The 21,332-nt window shown below is 41.3% G+C and overlaps 1 protein-coding gene across 1 annotated transcript in view; it reads right to left on the bottom strand.

Annotated features, from left to right (window-relative positions):
* tmtc2a (transmembrane O-mannosyltransferase targeting cadherins 2a) overlaps positions 1-21,332 on the bottom strand; it is a 209,712-nt gene that overhangs the window by 9,454 nt on the left and 178,926 nt on the right. The window contains exon 11 of the mRNA XM_059978410.1: positions 9,614-9,677. Within this exon, the coding sequence (XP_059834393.1) occupies positions 9,614-9,677 (64 nt within the window). The remainder of the gene's footprint in view (positions 1-9,613; positions 9,678-21,332) is intronic.

Genomic DNA, 21,332 nt, shown 5'->3' with positions numbered 1-21,332 from the left:
GATATTAAACCTGATTCTGATCTCCACAAACTCCTAAGGAAGTAGAGGCACTGTCATGCTTTCTTTGTACTTGCATTTATGTGCAGATGATAGAGCCACTACCTCACTGTGGCAGTAACCTGGGTTCAATCCTTCACACAGCTGCTGTCCATTTTGAGTTTTCTGGGTTTTGTGATTTCAAGGGATGCTCCAGTTTCCTCCTGCATGAGACAATTGGTATTGCCCACTGTGAACTGTGAGCACATCAGGTGTATATGTGACAGAATCTGGGGGTAGACATGATTGAAATCAGGGAAAACAAGATAGTATTGGTGTAGGATTCAGGCAAAAGGATGCCTGACAGTTAGCACAGTCTTGGTGTGGCCAGGGCCTGTTTCTTTGCTGTGTAACTTGATGTACCGACAGCACGGACAAGTAAAACACTGGTGGCTGTTCTCTCACACTCCAGGCAATTTTCAAATCTCATGCTCCCTTTTTAAAAAAAAATTGTGCTAGATTCAAACAACTGCCAGTTGCAGAATCTCAGGAATAATCTCAATATAAAGCCAGGGCTGGGCATGTGAAAGAAAAAAAATCCGACTCTTTGCAAGGCTTTGTTCAAAGATCAGAACTGATTACAGATGAAAACCAGAATACGACAGAACTAATGCAAATGAGGTAAAATTTTAATTTTTGTTGAGCTTGTGCTATTCAGTAAACAAATGATTAGACAAATGATAAACTATACTTGTTGGAAATGGAGAAAGTCCCATTGACAATCAAATGCAACATAGGTCTGGACAAGCTCATTTCTGGGTGGTCAAGTCAATCATATTCCATCAGAAGTGTTTTTTCATTAGCATTTTGAATCTTTCTGAATTATATTTAACAACCTTCATCTGACAATACTGAATACTATAAGAAATAAAGGGAGCCAACAAAGATCAACAGGTTACAGATGGTCAGCCTGCTAAGCAAAAATGTTCCATGCTTGGCATCTCTGTTAATACAAATAACACAATATTTAACAAATTTGAAAAGTAATGAACTGATTCCAGTCTGAAAAACTCTGGTGACCACAAAGATTTATAAACTATGCAGTCCATTTTATTAAATTTTTTCTGCTTTGCCTGGAGGTGTAACTCTAGACGGAGTATCCTGTGATTGTTTGTACAGAATGACATTGGATAGAAACATTTTACAGTGAAAAAAAATGTTACTTCCCAGATGATTCTGACGTGCAAAGAGAAAGTCTGTCATAATACTTTGGATGTGAAGTACCAGTGCATTGGTTTTCCATTCACAGCACGTATACTTTCTGGGTTAAGGCGTTAAAGGCAGAATTATCCTTCAAAAAGGCGGAATTCTACGTGGGCATGAAGTACGATGTAACAAAACGCCAACATTTTGTTTAATGCTTTTCAGATACAAACTTCAAACTGTTCTTTTTCATTATCATAAATTAGCAGATACAGCTCCTCAAATCCAGCTGTTCAAAATCATGCCTGCAAAAGGCAGGGCAAGGGAAATCTTAGCAAAGAGACAGTTACACAAAACAGCTAAACTGGAATTGCAATATTACATCTCATACTGAATCACATTCTTTTATTCTTCAAAGCAAAATGTCTTCATGGCCAAATAGACTTCCAATTTTGCTATTTGTGAGGCACAGTGCCTTGTAAATGACTTGCTGTTCGGAGCAATTGTGGCTTCTGCGCCAACTATTTGAAGGAGTATTCGTGCCCCAATTGGATTGCGTATCACAGTGATAACTACACCCAGCTTCATTTCCTTGTGGGCAATCACAAGAATCGTAATAGAATCAATGAAAGACTGCAACCAATAGGACAGACAAACAATCAATATGCAAAAGACAACAACACATGTAAATAGAAAGACAGAAAGAAAGAGAAAGAATAGATAGATAAATAAATAAATAGACAGTCAGACAAACAAACAAAAAGCAAGCAAGCAAGAGATGAAGAGTCCTTCAAAATGAGTCTATAGATTCAGGAAACAGTTCAGTGATGGGGCAAATGAAGCTGAGTTTAGTAAGGCTTATACTCATTAAATGCTGTAAAATAGTGTTTTGAAGCTTCATCATCATGCAGGAAAATGTAAGGTTATGTACTTTGGAATCCTTGTGCAGGATTCCCTAAAGGTCAAGTTGGTAGTAAGGAAGTCAAATGAAAGATTAGCATTCATTTCAAGAGGACTAGAATATAAAAACAAGAATGTAATGGAGAGGTGTTATAAGACATTGGTCAGAGTACATTTAGAGTATCGTTATTACTCTAAGTGTACTCTTTAGAGCACGCATCAAAACTTGGAGCTAAGATGTTGAGGCCTTTACAGAGACGTGGGATGGCTCTGGGGCAGGAGTGGTTATTTCTGGTGCCAGGTTTTAGATGTTTCAGAAGGGACAAGCAGAGAGGCAAAAGAGGCAGGGGCATGGCACTGTTGATCAGAGATAGTGTCAGGGCTGCAGAAAAGGAGAAAGTCATGGAGCGACTGTCTACTGAGTCTCTGTGGGTGGAAGTTAGGAACAGAAAGGGTTCAATACCTCTACTGGGTGTTTTTTATAGACCACCCAATTATAACAGGGACATCGAGGAGCAGATAGGGAGACAGTTTCTGGAAGGGTATAATAATCCAGGGTTATTACACCCTTCAGGGTTGTCGTGGTGGGAGATTTTAATTTCCCAAATATTGATTGCCATCTCCCTAGAGCAAGGGGTTTAGATGGAGTGGAGCTTGTTAGGTGTCTTCAGGAAGGTTTCTTGACACAATATGTACTTGATGTGGTATTGAGAAAAGAACCTGGTCAGATGTCAGATCTCTTAGTGGGAGAGCATTTTGGAGATGGTGATCACAATTTTATCTCTTTTACCATAGCGTTGGAGATGGATAGGAACAGACAAGTTAGGAAAGCATTTAATTGGAGTTAAGGGAAATATGAGGCTATCAGGCTATCAAGCATAAATTGGAAACAGATGTTCCCAGGGAAATATATGCAAGAAATGTGGCAGATGTTCAGGGAATGTTTGCGTAGAGTTCTGCATAGGTACTTTCCAATGAGACAGGGAAAGGATGGTAGGGTACAGGAATCGTGGTGCACAAAGGCTCTTGTAAATCTAGTCATGAAGAAAAGAAAAGCTTACAAAAGATTCAAAAAATTAAGTAATGATAGAGATCTAGAAAATTATAAGGCTAGCAGGAAGGAGCTTAAGAATTAAATTGGGAGAGCCAGAAGGGGTCATGAGAAGGTCTTGGCTGACAGGATTCAGAAAAATCCCAAGGCATTCTACAAGTATGTGAAGAGCAAGAGGATAAGACATGAGAGAATAGGCCAATCAAGTGTGACAGTGAAAAAGCATGTATGGAATTGGAGGAGATAGCAGAGGTATATAATGAATAACTTGCTTCAGTATTCATATGGAAAAGGATCTTGGAGATTGTAGGGATGACTTGGAGTGGAAAAGCTTGACTTGGAAAAGCTTGAGCATGTAGATATTAAGAAAGAGGATGTGCTGGAGCTTTTGGAAAACATCAAGTTGGATAAGTCACCGGGATCGGAAGAGATAAACCCCAGGGTATTGTGGGAGGTGAGGGGGGAGATTGCTGAGCTTCTGACGAAGATTTTTGCATCATCAATGGGGACAGGAAAGGTTCCAGCAAATTGGAGGGTTGTGGATGTTGTTCCCTTATTCAAGAAAAGGTAGTAGAGATAGCCCAGGGAATTATAGACCAGTGTGTCTTACTTCAGTGGTTGGTAAGTTGATGGAGAAGATCCTGAGAGGCAGGATTTATGAACATTTGGAGAGGCATAATATGATTAGGTTATTAGGAATAGTCAGCATGGCTTTGTCAAAGGCAAGTCGTGCCTTACAAGCCTGATAGAAATTTTTGAGGATGTGACTAAACACATTGATGAAGGAAGAGCCGTAGATGTAGTGTATACAGATTTCAGCAAGGCATTTGATAAGGTACCACATGCAAGGCTTACTTAGAAAGTAAGGAGGCATGGGATCCAAGGGGACATTGCTTTGTGGATCCAGAACTGGCTTGCCCACAGAAGGCAAAGACTGGTTGTAGATGGGTCATATTCTGCATGGAAATTGGTCACCAGTAGAGTGGCTCAAAGATCTGTTCTGGGACCCCTACACTTCATGATTTTTATAAATGACCTGGTTGAGGAAGTAGAAGGATGGGTTAGTAAATTGCTGATGACACAAAGGTTGGAGGTGTTGTGAATAGTGTGGAGGGCTGTCAGTGGTTACAGCGGGACATTAATAGGATGCAAAACTGGGCTGAGAGGTGGCAGATGGAGTTCAACCCAGATAAGTGTGAAGTGGTTCATTTTGGTAGGTCAAATATGATGGCAGAATATAGTATTAATGGTAAGACTCTTGGCAATATGGAGGATCAGAGGGATATTGGGGTCCGAGTCCATAGGACACTCAAAGCAGCTGCGCAGGTTGACTCTGTGGTTAAGAAGGCATACAGTGTATTGGCCTTCATCAATCATCGGATTAAGTTTAGGAGCCGAGAGGTAATGTTGCAGCTGTTTTGGACCCTGGTCAGACCCCACTTGGAGTACTGTGCTCAGTTCTGGTCGCCTCACTACAGGAAGGATGTGGAAACCATAGAAAGGGTGCAGAGGAGATTTACAAGGATGTTGCCTGGATTAGGGAGCATGCCTTATGAGAATAAGGTTGGGTGAACTTTGCCTTTACTCCTTGGAGTGACAGAGGATGAGAGGTGACACGATAGAGGAATGTAAGATGATGAGAGGCATTGATCGTGTGGATAGTCAGAGGCTTTTTCCTAGGGCTGAAATGGCCAGCACGAGAGGGCACAGTTTTAAGGTTCTCGAAAGGAGGTACAGAGGAGATGTCAGGATTAAGTTTAATATGCAGAGAGTGGTGAGTGTGTGGAATGGGCTGCCGGTGATGGACAATAGGGTCTTTTAAGAGGTTCCTTGATAGGTACATGGAGCTTAGAAAAATAGAGGGCTATGGGTAACCCTAGGTCATTTCTAAGGTAAGGACATGTTTGGCACAGCTTTGTGGGCCAAAGGGCCTGTATTGTGCTGTAGGTTTTCTATGTTTCTAACACTTTTGGGCCTCATATTTAAGGAAGGATGTACTGACATTGGAGATATCCAAAGGATGTTTACGAGAATGTATGAGAAGCATTCAATAGCTCTGTGTCTGTACTCATTGGTGTTTAGAGGAATGAGGGGGATCTAATTGAAACCTACCGAATATTGATAAAATAGACTTGGAGGGGATATTTCCAGTAATTATTGTATCTAGGACCTGAGGGCACGGCCTCAGAACAAAAAGGCATCCCTTTAGAACAGAGATGAGGAGAAATCTTTTGAGCCAGATGGTGGTGTATCAATGGATTTCTTTGCCACAGATGCTGTGGAAGGCAAGTCAGTGGGAATATTTAAAGTGGAGGTTGAGAAGGTCTTGATTAGTAAAGCTGTTAAAAGTTGTAGAAAGAAAGCAAGAGATTGGGGTTAAGATGAGAAAATGTATGAGCAATGACCAATGGGCCGTGACCTAGTTATTTATCTATGTCTTATGGCCTTATCTTTTCTATGTTTCCAAAGATAACATAGAAAACAGGTGCAGGAGTAGGCCATTTGGCCCTTTGAGCTTGCACCTCTATTCAGTATGATCATGGCTGATCATCCAACTCATAACAGCACTCTAACTTCTCCATAATCCATGGGCCTTCCACAGGTTACAAATGCTAGACTTACGGACACTCCATTCATATGATCTAGCATTTCAGAGACAGGCAGGATGGATAATGATGTACTTTCTGGTTGTTCCAGGGCAGAAAGCGTCTTCTGGTGGTTGGGAACAGGGCATTTCCATATGCCATTGCTCCACAGCCCACCAAACACCCCTGAGTTAACAAATTTCATGACACATGCTGGTGATAATAAACCAGATTCTGACTCTGAGATGCAACAGTTGGAGGCTGGTAAGCTGAATTTAGCAGACTCAACTGTTCTCTCTGAATCGTGAGACTGACTGTCAGACATGTTTCCTGGGCCCGCTACACAGGCAGTTTCTGTTGTCCTCTCCCATACACAGTTTTAGATCATTTCTGACTTGTGAAGAAGATGGGTTGTGAACAGTTCTCAGGAACAGAACCTTGTTTTAACCTGCAGTGTCAACACAAGCTAAATCCTCTGGATTTTACTTTGAAGCCTCAATCCTGAGCTAGCAGTTGAAGTTATGCAATGCATTCAAGTGATGCTATCAAAATAAAATCATGCACATATTTCTAGCCATAGTAAGGACTTTAGATTTCACATGATGGAAGCAAAGTTAGTCTGACAGTAATTATCGGGACGATGCAAAAATGGGGCTTATTTCATGAAACATGCAATTGAAAAGAATGATCCCTTGATAGCATCCCTTATGCCCTCCCCCATTCCCTGCCCCAAATTCAGTTCTCAGCCAACAGATTGCAAAATCAAACTCCATCAATTTAACTCTCTAATTCTTGACGTCTAAAAAGAACTTGTTCCTCACAAAATTATGAGTTCTAACTGTTGTTAAAAATACATATGAATGTATATCTGTTGATAGCAATTTGCCATTAAGTGTATGGTTTTTATAAAGCCACAAATTAACACAGTGAATTCTATGGTTTCTTGAAAATGTATTAAATTGCAGTCTACAATCCTATTTCTTTTCACCACAAGTGTTCCAACAACTGTTCATTTATCCATTGGCATAGCCAGTGTATCACTTTGAACTCCATAAATTAACCCCCTGCAAAAATTACAAAATAGTTGTGGTCAATAGTGCCGAACATAAAACTGAGCTGCGACTGTGGATTGTGCTTTACTTTTGAAATCTAGTTCCACTGATGTCAACAGAATTGAATTTTAGCAGCAGAGTAGATTAGAAGTATATTAGTGTTAATAAAGGAGTACCAACTCTGATGGATAAGTCGTGTCATCTGGATGTCTAATTTATGAGATCTTTGGCTCCCGGTTGAAGGAAGGTCAGTGAGCCGCTCGCGGGCAAAGGAAACGCTTCAAAGATAAAATTAAAATCAGCCTGACAAAATTCACCATCACATCTACTGGGAAGGCATTCCACTCTATAGATAGACTTGGAGGAAACCTGTACAAGAGGAAGCTGCGCTACATGAGGACGATCTCCGTTGTGCTGCGGAGAACAGCATCTGCAAGAGGAGAGACTGAACAACCAAAAGACCCGACCACTAACCTCGGCCACCACTTACTCTTGCCCACACCGCACCAGGGTATGTGGATCCCAGATCGGCCTCTACAGCCACCTGAGGACCCACCTACAGATTACCCCTCGGGAGAATATAGTTCTCTAATAACTATAATGTTAATATAGTTAACGTTATAGTGTTAGTAACTAAGTAAATTATTCATCAACCAAATAGCACATGCAACTGGTGGTGTAGTGGCATCAGCACTGGACTCTGGGGCCAATGGTCCTGCATTCAGTTCCAGCCAGCCTTTTGCTAGCAACTCGGCCTCATAAAAAACAGACAAATGCTACAGAAAGGAGGAGGAGCTTAGAAGGATTAGAGGCCCTTTGCTTGCATCTTTGGAAACAGCTCTATTTCCATCTTTAATATTTCTATTTTCCCCCTTTCATGGTTCTTCTGACGACCCTGAGCTGGCGCGACACACTGACTATGGTTGTTTGCGGGAATGGGAGCCGCTCTCGGGGTTTCACGACCGGCCATCATTCGGCACGCCAAGGGCTGGGCCTAAGAGCTCAGCTCGCCTTCGGAGGACCGAGACCCCGTGGCTCTGGAGACGGGCGGATCGAAGGTCGGTGTCCCGGCAGGAGGTCGGTGTGTCGTGGGAGTCGGAAGATCAATGGCCGTGTGCCCAGAGACCTGAGATCTTTGGACACAGAGCTCGGACGGACTTATAACATCGTAAACCAGTGAGTTGTTGGTTATGTCTCCCCTCTCGCTATGAAACGGAGACACCTCCTTCTCCCCTATTAGGGAGAGAGAGGGCCTGTGGTAAGTCAAATACCGGGTGAACAAGTAGTCTTTGGGGTAACTCTAAGTCTGTGTCTTTGCTATTGCTTTGCTCGGTAGCAAGTTCTGCTGCTTTTTGTTGCTGGTGGGGAAGGGGGGATTGTTGCTTGCTGCCGCTTCCACGCAAGTGGGAGGGGAGTTTGGGGGGGGGACTTTAAGGTTCTAACATTTAACTGTCATTCATTCCTTGGGGGCACTCCTCTGTTTTCGTGGATGTTTGTGAAGAAAAAGCATTTCAGGTTGTATATTGTATACTTTCCTCTGACATTAAATGTACCTTTGAAAGTTGTGAAGAGGGACAAAAAGGAACAACGAAAAAACACACACAAACTGCTGGAGGCAGCATCTATGGAAAAGAATGGATGAGGAAGGTGGGGGAAGGGGGGGAGGGATATGAGGCTAGCTGGAAGGTGATAGGTGAAGCCAGGTGGGTGGTAGAGGTCACGGGCTGGAGAAGGAACAATCTGATAAGAGAGGAGGGAGGACAATAGGAGAAACGGAAGGAGGAGGAGACCCAGGGGGAAGTAATAGGCAGGTGAGAAAAAGTGAAAGGTCAGAGTGGGGAATAGAGGAAGTGGGGTAGGGGTGCAGAATTTGTTCACCAGAAGGAGAAATCGATACATATGCCATCAGGTTGGAAGCTGCCCAGATGGAATATAAGGTGTGGCTCTTCCACCCTGAGGGATGGATTGGCATGTCGGAATGGGAATGGGAATGGGAATTAAAATGTTTGGCCACCGGGTCGTCCCACTTGTGGTAGATGGTGCGAAGACAGATTTGATTATTCATCATATGCTTTAAAATCTTCTGTTATCTGCCACGTAGCATGACTGTCATGAACCCCTGATATCATATTCTAGACTAAAACAGTGGGGAAACAAGCTTAGGTGCACATACAACTTAAGTGGCAGCGTTACCCATGAATTTAGGGTATTCAGATCATCTTTTAACTTGTATAATGGACCGATACAGGATATCAGAAAACGACCAAAAAGATTTAGGGAAGTTCATACTCTACAGACAACAAAACCTCACCAGATGTACAGTAGCAATAAGGACATGTAAGATGTGTAGCATACATGGGCAGCATGGTAGCATAGTAGTCAGAACAATGCTTTACACTATAGGCGACCCGTGTTCAATTCCCAATGCTCTCTGTAAGGAGCTTGTACATTCTCCCCATGACTGCGTGGGTCCCCTCCTGGTGCTGTGATTTCCTCCCACAGTCCAGTTGGTAGTTTAAGTGGTCATTGTAAATTGGCCCATGATTATGCCAGGACTAAACCAGGGGATTGCCGGGCAGCGTGGCTCGAAGGGACAGAAGGGTCTATTCCATGCTGTATCCCAATAAATATATAAATAAATGTGCACAGTGCTCTTTCACAGCCAACATAATGAGAACCCCCAGTCATAAAATGTGACAATGGTTCTTTTCTGGCACAGCTGCTGGTTTGAGCTTAAGCATATTCGTGAGTGAATTTACTGGGCCACTTTTCTTTACTGATGTAGTATACGGAGGTCTGCGTTAATCATGCATGGCTGCTGTTCTGTTATGGCTGTGTTCACTTACATTGGGTCGCAGTCCTGCTGCCAATCCGTAATGTTTCTCAGCTGCTTTGTTCAGGCCAGCTTGTCTGCGGAACAAGAAAAAAAAAGTTTCCCAATGAAATGAAATCTGACTTCAGACGTGTGTCATCTAAATGGTTTACATTTCAGATAGAAAGCTGACAAAATTGCCAGATGTTCAGCAGAGAGGTCGCACAGTCATTTTACCTGCATTTCACTGGACATTTTCCAAAATTATTCATAATGAGTACAGTCAAAACAATTGTGTTAATTCCAGCATTAAGTGGTAATACCCAAACAACACAAACCATTTGCAAATGATTTATGTTAAGTACATTATTCCCTCTAATAAATATAATTTTAGACACACTTTCCTTGCTTCTTCACCTAAAGAAGTTGATTCCAGGCATATCACCAACCTTCAGGTATCTGATTTAAGTGCTACATTCTTCTCAAGTGAAATGAGATGGGATCTATTACTGTGCTACACAACAAAATTGAGCATCACTCCAAATTAAATCAAGTTTACTGTCATTTATCTATATACTGTACATCTGTACTATCAAATGAAACGTTTCTCTGGACCAGGGTGCAAAGCACAGTAGTACACATAACACACAACTTATGAAAGTAAGGATAAAATCTACAGATGAATTACGCAAAAATAAACAAAGTGCATAAATTAAATTTTGTAAGGTACAGAACAGATTAACTGGTGACACTTCGAATACGATGCAGCAGGGAGTTCAGAAGCCTAGTGGCCTGAGGGAAGAAACCGTTTCCCATCCTGACCATTCTTGTTATAACGCAACAGAGTCTCCTGCCTGATGGTAGGGAGACAAGCTTTCCATCTTAGGCAAAGCCCACATGTGAACCCTTTACAACAAGGAATAATTGAGCTAAATCAGGCAGGAGATCCCTGGCTTATTTTCTGCTCCCTGAATTGAGGCCAATTATGGAATGCTCATTCTCATCCTGGCCAACAGATTGACTCGGCATACTGGCCGATGAAGTTTACACTGGACAGTGCCTTAAAGAAAAGAGTTTGCACTGACCCGAGGACACGGTCTGTTAGTGGATCATATTGAGAGTTTGCTTAAAAACTGGATAGCACAAATGACTGCAGAAGGTTCTTTTTGATAACTTTATTCAATGTCTGGCAAAGCCAACTGAAGAGAAGAAGCAGAATTGCTGTTTCGCCCTCAGAGTGGAGGAGCAACACTCTATGTTCTGTCTGGGTACCCTCCAACCTGAAGGCATGAATATCAATTTCTCCTTCCGGTTAAATTTATTCCGGTGAACAAATTTAACCCCCAGCCCCCACCCCACCTTCCTCTATTCCCCACTCTGACCTTTCACCTCTTCTCACCTGTATCACTTCCTCCTGGGTCCCCTCTTCCTTCTCTTTCTCCTTTTGTTCACTTTCCACTCCTAACAGCCCTTGACATTTCCCAGCCACCTATCACACTCCAGCTAGCCTCATTCCCCTCCCCCAAGATTTTATTCAGCATCTTCCCCTTTCCTTCTGAGTCCTGAATAAGGGTCTCGCCTTAAAACTTTGAGTGTTTACTGTTTTCCTTAGATGCTGCCTGACTTGCTGAGATCCCCCAGCATTTTCAGACTTGTTGTTTCCCAAGCTTAATGGAATAGACTGGAATATATTTCCAGCTCTATAGCGTGTTTTTAAACATTTCCAAGTAAAGCAATTTAGGTATCATGAAGGTGATGCTTCTATTATAAAAAAATTCTGAAAACTGTTTTCCCTTATAACGCTCGTCGTTGTTCACAATCTTTTATCAAAAGTTCTGAACATTTTTGCTGCTGTTTTATGGAAAACTGAACATTGATGAACAGTGGCACTGATCCACTACAGGCTAAGAATCCTTCAATACCAACCAGTTAATCTTGCTCCAACAGAGTCCCATGTGAGTCATACCATTCTTGTTCAGAATGCTTGTTGTCAATAAATTTCTATTATTAGGACCAATAAAACAAAATATATATTTCTATGTTTAATGTACCCACATGAGGTTTGTCATAGTCTAGATCCCTGTTCTCAAGACTTTTTGTTGGCTGCTGAAAAACAGCAGTTGATGACTGATCATTTATAGAAGAATTCACAACTAAAATATTTACAATTATGTGATTACAATAAGTGAGATCTATGACCAATGCCCTAAGGGTAATCCTTCAATTTACCACCCAGGTGTTAAAGCTGAACTGAAAACGTTGGTCAACAAAGATTTTCCTCCTTGAATAGTTTTGGGTTTATCTTATGGACGTGGATCATGAAATTCACCATAAAATTTCCCTAGCATGCACCAGGTTTTTTTTCAAATCACTAATATTTTTTATTTCAATTCAAAATTCAAGTCAGAATAATTGATGCCAAGAATAAGGAAGGCTGTTTTGCTAGTCCACAAATCAAACAGGTCATCAATGACAGGTAATTCAAAGAACTTCTAGTGGGACCGGAGAAAATCGCATTCAAGGATGTTGTTGAAAAGTTCCTTGGCAACTACAGAGCACCAAACTATGTGCAGCTGGTTGACAACATGCTTCAAGCATACAAAACCGGGAAGTGCAAGACGTCACTAAAGATTAATTTTCTGCATTCCCATTTAGACATCTCCCTGCAAATCTTAGCACTCTCAGTGACGAGCACGTTGAAAGGTTTCACCACGACATTGTGGTTATTGAGAAATGGTATTAGGGAAACTGGAATCCATTAATGCTGACAGATTATTGTTGGACACAAGTAAGAAGCCTTAGACACTGAATGCAAATGGAAATCATCAACAAAATATTTTTAGCTGAGATGAATTGATGCAAAGCATCAACATCATTATGGGATTAGATGTGGTATATTCAATAAAAGTAAATTTCTTCTTTCTCCAAATACAGACATGTTTAAAAGTAGTCTGAAATTATATTTGTGTTCTGCTTCAAGCAGTCTATCATAAACAAAATATTTCTGTGGAAGCAACACTTTAAACAAAGTCGTCCAATGAAATAAGTAAATTTCAGTGATCTTAAAGTCACATCAGTGCCGGAATGGAGGTTCCTGGGTTCGAATCCAGTCGGGCCGTTCCCGAGTTTGCTTTCCATCTGTGCCGGGTTGAGTGTTGAGCTCGCAACTCGACCTTGTAAAATAAAAAATACTGCGAAATGTCTGTGTGAGGAGTGGTGCGCCACACAGTCTTTCATTCCACGACATGAAAATGCCCGACACTAGCTTCTCAGGCCTGAGTCGATGTCGTCATCATCACTAAAGTCAAAACATTAAAACCTTTCAACAATTGAACCTGACTCTCTGATTTCCCACTATCTTACTAGCTATCAGAGAGCTGAAAAGAGAACCAAAAAAAAGGTTAGTGCTCATATAAAGTTTCTTGTAATGAAAATGCCTTGTGGTAAATATGAAAAGGTTGCTATGTTCATGATACATCCACAATCAAAATATGAGAAAATTAAATTGAAATTAAAAGTTGTGTTAAAACCCAAGTAGTGCAATCTTTCAATGATTCTATTGATGGTTATTATTCTATTATGAATTTATTCAGTATGCATGCAAGAAAATAAATCTTGCATTGTAATGGTGACATATTTACTTTGATAATAAATTGCTTTGAACTTCAGAAAGAGGTTGAGGCTATGACAAATATTGAAAAGTTTGAAGAAGAATAAAGGAGTACACAGAGAAGCAAGCACAATGGCAACTCAATGCAGAAGACATAAAGCTAATGTAATTGGAAGTCTGAAAAATGAAAATACTCTACTTGGAATGTATATCTATGCAGAGTTAATTATCAAGGGAGCCTGGTTATGCCAATGTGCATAAAAGCAGTAACTTACATGGTTAAACCTTTAACCAAAGACAAATCATGTGGTTATTTTTATGCCTTCATACAAAACACGTAAGGGACTAGTAATAAGTTTAACAAGACCTTATATGTAATACTCTGACTGCATCCCCACATTAAACTTTTATCATTTGCTATTAGAATATTATGGCAATATGAAAGAAGGAACATAAATTCACTACAAATTTATCAAGATAAAAAGCTACAGTTATGAAAGTCAACATAAACTAAGTTTCTGGCTACTGTAGAGTTTTTCTTTCTTCATCTTCAACAAAATAAGTTTCAAGTTAGAAGGCAGAGCAGAGCTGTTTGAGGGTGATTTAATAGATGCCTTTTACCATGAAGAAAGGTTACGATCGGTAAGTGGTTCACATGCACAGTACATTTGTAGAATCAAGACTAAGTTTCAGCTAACTATAAAGTAAATTTACACAGTGGGAATTCTACAATATGAAATTTCCCGTTAAAGAACATTATTGTAGGAGGGCTGATAAGTTATTTTAAGTGAAAATTGAACATTTCCTTGAAAAACAAAATTATGAAAGAGAATGGAATTAGATTGAATGTCAAGTCATGTGAAGAATATCAATGTATATTTAGGACTAACTTATTACAGGGCCAGAGGAAAGTGCATGACTCAAAGCTGAGGGATCAAATTTCATCATGTCATTTTATGAAACTAAATTTCATAAACTTCAAAGTGGCAATAGAAAGTAAACATGAAGGCTGATGGATGACACTAAAAGAAAACACTGTGCCTAGAATTGGTATCCATTTGCACCTGTTTCCTTAAAGAAAAGGCATAAATCCCACACATGCAATATCCCTGATGAAATCCTGCTGACTGGGAAATTGGACCAGGTTCTTTGATCGTCCACTGCATATTTTACCCGTGTTATCTCATGTGCAACAGCCATTAACAACAGAAATTGAATTTCAAAGGTGTAACTCATAACCTGCAATTTTCACCCATGGCAAAAGAAGGAAGAAATCAGGTAAAGATATCCTAAAGGGCATCCGTGTTTTACCCAAAATCTCCACCAAACTTATTTCAATTTTGTTTACAAATATCACTGATGACAATCCCAGTAACTCCATATTATGCACCTTCCAGCAAAATAATATAATTACTTAATAAACCTATAACTCGCCCTGTTTTATGGACTAGTCAGCAGAGTGATATGTACTCTCCAATTCTTCTTGTGCTAAGATGAGGTCACCCTGAGGGTCGAGGAGCATCAACTTATATTCTGTCTGGGTAGCCTCCAAATTGATGGCATGAAAATTGATTTCTCCTTCTGATATTTTTTCCCTTCCCCTCCCCTCTTCTTCTATCCCCCTCTCTAGACCTTTACCTCTTCTCACCTGCCTATCACTTCCCCCTGGCTCCCCTCCTCCTTCCCTTTCTCCTATGGTCCATTCTCCTCCCCTATCAGATTCCTTCTTCTCCAGCCCTTGACCTTTCCCACACACCTGGCTTCATTATCACTTTCTAGCTACTCTTTTCCCCACCTTTTTATTCTGGCATCCTCCCCCTTCTACTTCAGTCCTGAAACGTCAACAGTTTATTCATTTCCATAGATGCTGAATTTCTCCAGCATTTTCTGTGTGGGTTCTCCAGTTGCCTGTTTAAGTACTTTTCCCAACAATACCCCTGGGGTTCAAAACCATGTCGAGAGGACTAGATTACAAAAGCAAGGATGTAATGCTGAGGCATTGTGAGGCAATGGTAAGACCACACGGAGTAGTGTGAGCAGTTTTGGGCCCCTTATCTAAGAAAGGATGTGCTGGCATTGGAGAGGGTCCAGAGGAGGCTCACGAGAATGATCCCGAGAATGAAGGGGTTAATGTATGAGCAGCATTTGATGGCTTTGTGTCTGTACTCATAGAAACCTATTGAATATTGAAAGGCCTAGATGAAGTGAATGTTGAGAGGATATTTGCTATAGTGAAGTCTAGGATCACTTAAGGAACAGTGATAAGGAAGAATTGCTTTCGCCAGAGGGTGGTGAATCTGTAGAACTTGGCTATGGTGACCAAGTCATTGGGTATATTTAAAGCAGCGGTTCATTGGTTCTTGATTAGTCAGGGTGTCAAAGGTTATGTGGAGAAGGCAGGTGAATGGGGTTGAGAGGGATAATAAATCGGCCATGATGGAATGGTAGAGCAGACTCGATGGGCCAAATGGACAAATTATAATCCTATGTCTTATTGTTTTCTAACACAGTCTAGTGGATTGACATCCCATCCACCACATTAAATATCCATTTCCTCCAATTCCAGTGCACAACCATTACAGGATGCACCATTAGGTGCCTTTTGCAACCACCCAAGGGTGGAGATGCTGAAGCAGAATCAGAAAATCTCTGTAGGGCACACTGGAATCACACTGGGTTGGAAGCTGGCCCCTCCCATTGGTACTGCTCTCTAGTGTTCACTCGGTGCTGCTCTCCAGTGTTTGCTCCACAGAAGAACAAGCTGGACTCAGACAACTTACCATCCATTGTACAGCCATGCCACTCAGGGATATGGGCTATATTATATTTGTTTCTTTGTCACTGTAAACTTCTTCTGAAATTGTATCTGTATATGCTTTTTCTCTTTTGTGCTATGTGCTGTTGGTAATATGTTTTGCACCTTGGCCCTGAAGGAACATTGCTTCGTTTGGCTCTATTCATGCATGGTCGAATGATAATTAAGCTCTAACTTGAATTTGATCAGGAAATATATAAATTATATATCTGTGCTATTCTGACAGCAATTCTGAAACCCAAGACAAAGGCTTCACATATGTCCGATTGTCCTCACCTTCAGATTCTCATCTGTCCAAGACTTGGCCTGGAAATATATCAGTGGTCTTCAGTGCTGCTGGGTCTAATTGCCACAACTGCCTACCCAACAGCCCCATGTAAATAGCTTCACCAGCAGAACTGTAATGACTCAAACAGGTGGTTCAGCACTACATTTCTGTAGGCAATAAATGTTGGCCATGCTAACAGTAGCCATGTCTATAAGGGTGTAGAAACCAGCACTTCTCTTGCATCTCCTAATGACTTCACCTGATTAAATATGGGTTATAAATGACCTTCTGCTGGAGTTGCTCAAAGAAAGCAGCATCCATCCATCATGAACGACCCCCACCATTCAGGACATGCTCTTTTTTTGCTGCTGCTATTGAAAAGGAGGTTCAGGAGCCTTAGGTCCCAAGCTGAGCTGATTCAATGGGCCAAATGGCCTAATTCTGCTCCTATATGTTATGGTCCCATGCCACCAGATTGAGGAATATTTATTACCCTTAATCCATCAGGCTTCTGAACCAGTGTGGACAACTTCATTCCATTAACATCAAACTGAATCCACAACCTATGGACTCACTTTTAAGGACTCTACAACTCACGTTCTCATTATTACTTATTTCATCATCACTGGCATTGTTACCTTCTTTCCATGACCATGATTGCTCTCGAGCATTTTTTTCTCCAGAAGTGTTTTGACATTTCCTTCTTCTAGGCAGTGTCTTTACAAAATGGGTGACCCCAGCCATTATCAATAATCTTCAGAGACTGTCTGCCTGGTGTCTGTGGTCGCATAACCGGGACTTGTGGTTTGCACCCACTGCTCCTGTGGCTTCACATGACCCTGTTCAGGGCTAAGCAGATGCCGCACCTCAATCAAGGGTGACCTGCAGGCTAGCGGATGGAAGGAGTGCCTTACACCTCCTTTAGTAGAGACAGATCTCCACTGCGCCATCCCAATAACAATTCATAATAATTTTTTTTTGTATTTGCACAGGTTACCTTTTGCAGATTGGCTGTTTGTGTGTAGTTTTTCATCAATTCTATTGTATTTCTTTGTTCTATTGTAAATGCTTGGAAGCAAATATATCTCAGGGCAGCATATGGTGACATAAAGAGCAAACACAAGGAAATCTGCAGATGCTGGAAATTCAAACAACAACACGCACAAAATGCTGGTGGAACACAGCAGGCTAGGCAGCATCTATATGGAGAAGCGCTGTCAACATTTCAGGCCGAGACCCTCGTCAGGACTAACCGAAAGGAAAGATAGTAAGAGATTTGACAGTAGTGGGGGGAGTAGTGGAGCGTGTCTCCCTATAGATGCTGCCTGGCCTGCTGTGTTCCACCAGCATTTTGTGTGTGTTGTTATGGTGACATATATGTACTTTGATAACAGATTTCCTTGCAACTTTGGGGAGGGGGAGGGCCGATGCTCCTGCTACTGCTTGTGTGTGGGAGGGAGAGGGAAGGCTTTGGGCTCTGACGTTTCTGTTATTCATTCTTTGGGTTTTTCGTGTTCTGTGGATGCCTGCAAAGGGTAAGAATTTCAGGTAGTATACTGTCTCTGATATTAAATTGACCTTTTGAACTTTACACTTTAAATAACATAACAGGTATTTCTAAGGAATTTAATTGCGCCATCCCCTTAGCTAAAATGTGCCATACTTATACAAAATGAATGCTGAAAGGGCACAGGTTTGTCTATGAATGGATCTTAATCAAAGAAACTCATGTGAGCCTGCTGTGACACTGGACACATTGAACATTAGAAAGGTAAATAATTAATATTACACCAAGAGTACCAAAATTGAAAAGCTTCAAGCTTCCCAATTCAGAGAGCTTCCAATCTCTTTGGCTCGATCTAGTTCCCCTGAGTATTTATTTATTTATTGAGATATAGCGCGGAGTGGATCCTTCCCAGCTTTCAAGCCATGCTGCCCAGCAACCCCCGATTTAATCTTAGCATTATCACAGGACAATTTACAATGCCCAATTAACCTATCAACCAGTACATTTTTAGACTGTGGAATACCCGGGAAAAACCCGCACGGTCACGGGGAGAACATACAAGCTCCTGACAGGCGGCAGCAGGAATTGAACCCAGGTCACCTATACTGTAAAGTGCTGTGCCAACCATTATGCTACTGTGCCACCCCATTTGCCACAAGTAGAACTAACCCTGACTGCAGCAGAATAGCAATGGGAAGTTACCTTCTTGACTTGCTGCAATACTATGATTACCTAATAATTGCAGTTTTACTTTGCAAAGGCCGTCAGCTTTACATTCTGCCATGGGAATGAAGCTTCAAAACTAAATGTATTAACTGAAGCCTTATCTAAATGTTCACAAGGCTCAGTATGTTTTCGCCTACAGTATATTTTCTAATACTGTCATTTTTAAGGCCCATTGCCATCATTGCTCATCAGTCTTTCATTTCTACAAATAATTACTTCTCCCCAGTCTTCCTCCACACCAGGAAACATGAGGAGGTGGTCCCGAGCCCACTGAGAGATTTATTTATTTTTGTGAAGCTGTGAATAGACCCACTTTAACATTGGCGACAAACTCTCTACTGCACAATGATGTCAGGTCAACAAGCTATGTTTACTCACAGCCCCTATAGTAATTTCCTAGAGGTTGTAATTAATTGTGAGAAACTGATTTGACCTTCGGCCCCCCCCATCCCTCATAATAACACAGCACCTTTAATTATTAGACAGCACAGGGACTAACTGCCCATAGTGAGTACATGCCTCAGATCTAGCCATGTAAACTCGGCTAAGAGTTTAAACAAATGTCCCACTTATCATTACTTATGACACACTGCCGTAAGTTCTGGTGCTCATTCAGTATCAGCTATGATTTTCCAATAGCATTTGGAGCGAAATAGCAACAAAATTAAAGTGATGCTTGATGAGATGTAGGAGATATCGTACTTGACTTTGAAATGAAGCACGCAGTACAGCACAAGTACTGATGCAGCTTGATAACACTAAACTAATTTGTCATGAGTTATGTTTGTTCAGTGGGAACTAAGAGTCAACACAGAGCAAAACTTTTCCTTATCCAGTTCCCTAAGCTGCATGTCGATCTGCTAATATATCTAGTTTTTCAACAACTTCATAGAATTAGAAAATTAATGAAATCACATGGCTAATGAGGTAAGTGCCTGTGTGTGCTGTTCTCTGTAAACATGACAAATGGAGGTGTCTACAAAAAACATTTTATGTCAGAAGTTAAAGTGATGACTTTAGAAAGGATGACTGCAATAACTGTTCTAGCGTGTGATTTTACTCTGTGCAGTCTATTCCAAGTGCTGTTCACGGGTAATTAAATGTAGATATTCTTCAGCCTATTTCTGTATAGCATTAGAAGCGGGAGCTGAAGTACAATGCACAGTCCCTTAAGGATGTTCCACCACTCAATTTGAACGGCTGAGTTTTGACGCGAGCTTCATTTCTCTATCCTGTCTCCTTGATTTCCATGGTGTCAAAAGATCTATTCATCCTGGTTTTCCGGAGAAATACCCACAGTTACGTACTTAACTGCTAATATTTCTCCACATAATCATCAGGAAGCTCTGTACTTCTGTGACACCGGGCATGATTGTGGAAGCCCTCAACTTTCCCTGAGGTCATATATAGGATTACTATAAACAACGTTCCCTCTAATTTGTTTTAGAGTTGTGCAAACCAACCATTGGCTTGAGCAGGAAATTTTTACGCAGCCTGAAAACTGTGGGGCACTGAAGGAACAGTATAAGATCTAGGAACAGAATTAGGCTAATCACATCATCAGGTCCATTCTGCCATTGCATCATGGCCAATTTATTATCCCTCTCAACTCCTTCTTCTCACCATATCCTTTCACACACTTTCTCATCAAAAGCCCATCAAACTCAGCTTTAGATGCACCCAGTGACTTGTCCTCCACAGCTGCCTGTGGCAATAAATTCCAAAGATTCACCCTGCCCCCACCCTCGGCTAAAGAAATTCCTCCTCATCTCTGTTCTAAGTGGATATCCCTCTATTCTGAGACTTTGTCCTCTGGTCCTAAATCCCCCACTATATGAAATGTCTGCTCCACATTCACTCTATCTTGGCCTTTCAATATTCGATAGGTTTCAATGAGATTCCCCCCTCCTTCTTTTACACTTCAGCAAGTACAGGCCCAAAGCCATCAAACTCTCCTAACACATTAACCTCCTGTTCTAGTCCTCTCAAAATAAATGCTAACATTGCACTTGCCTTCCTTATCACTGACTCAAACTGCAAGTTACCCTCCCTGTTAATACTCCATTTCCTCAATGCTACCTGCCCCTGCACCTATCTTCATATCACCCTGTGGTGAACTATGTGCCTGTTTGGACACGCCCCCTGCTGACTGCTCCTGTGGCTCCTCCCACAGGCCCCTGTATAAAGGCGATCTGAGGCCTGACGCTCGGCCTCAGTCTCCAGGTCATAGTATGATGGACACTCACTCCTGGTTCCTTCTTCCAGTCAATAAAAGCCGATATCTCGCCTTACGTCTCAGAGTGAGTTATTGATGGTGCATCACACTCACAAATCCAACAGTCCCATCACCCAAATGACTAACTTATAATGTGAACAGAAATGATCCCAAAGCTGTCCTTGTGGATTATACTAGTCACTAGCAGCTAACCAGAAAAGGCACTCTTTTCTTCCTGCCACTCAGCCAATCTTGTATCCATGCTAGTACCTTTCACGTGATGCTATAGGCTCTTATATTATTGGGCAAACTCACAGGCGGCACCTTGTTAAAGGCCTTTTGAAAATCCAAGTAAGCACAATTCTTTGTCTATCTAGGCTGATATTTCATCAAAAAATTCCAACAGATTTGTCAGGCAATATTTCCCCTGAAGGAAGCCATGTTGATATTAGCCTGTTTCACCATGTGCTTTCTATTACCCCAAAAACCTTATCCTTAATAATGGACCTTAATATCTTCTCAACTACAATTGTCCTTTAATATTCTATTTTCTGCCTTCCCCCTCTTCTTAAAGAGTGCATTGACATTTACAATTTCCAGTCCACTGGAATC

The sequence above is a fragment of the Hypanus sabinus genome, chromosome 8 (genome assembly GCF_030144855.1).
Source record: "Hypanus sabinus isolate sHypSab1 chromosome 8, sHypSab1.hap1, whole genome shotgun sequence".
NCBI classification, from domain to species: domain Eukaryota; kingdom Metazoa; phylum Chordata; class Chondrichthyes; order Myliobatiformes; family Dasyatidae; genus Hypanus; species Hypanus sabinus.
Note: the sequence above shows the minus strand (reverse complement) of the source record. Positions and strands in the feature narration are given on the sequence as shown.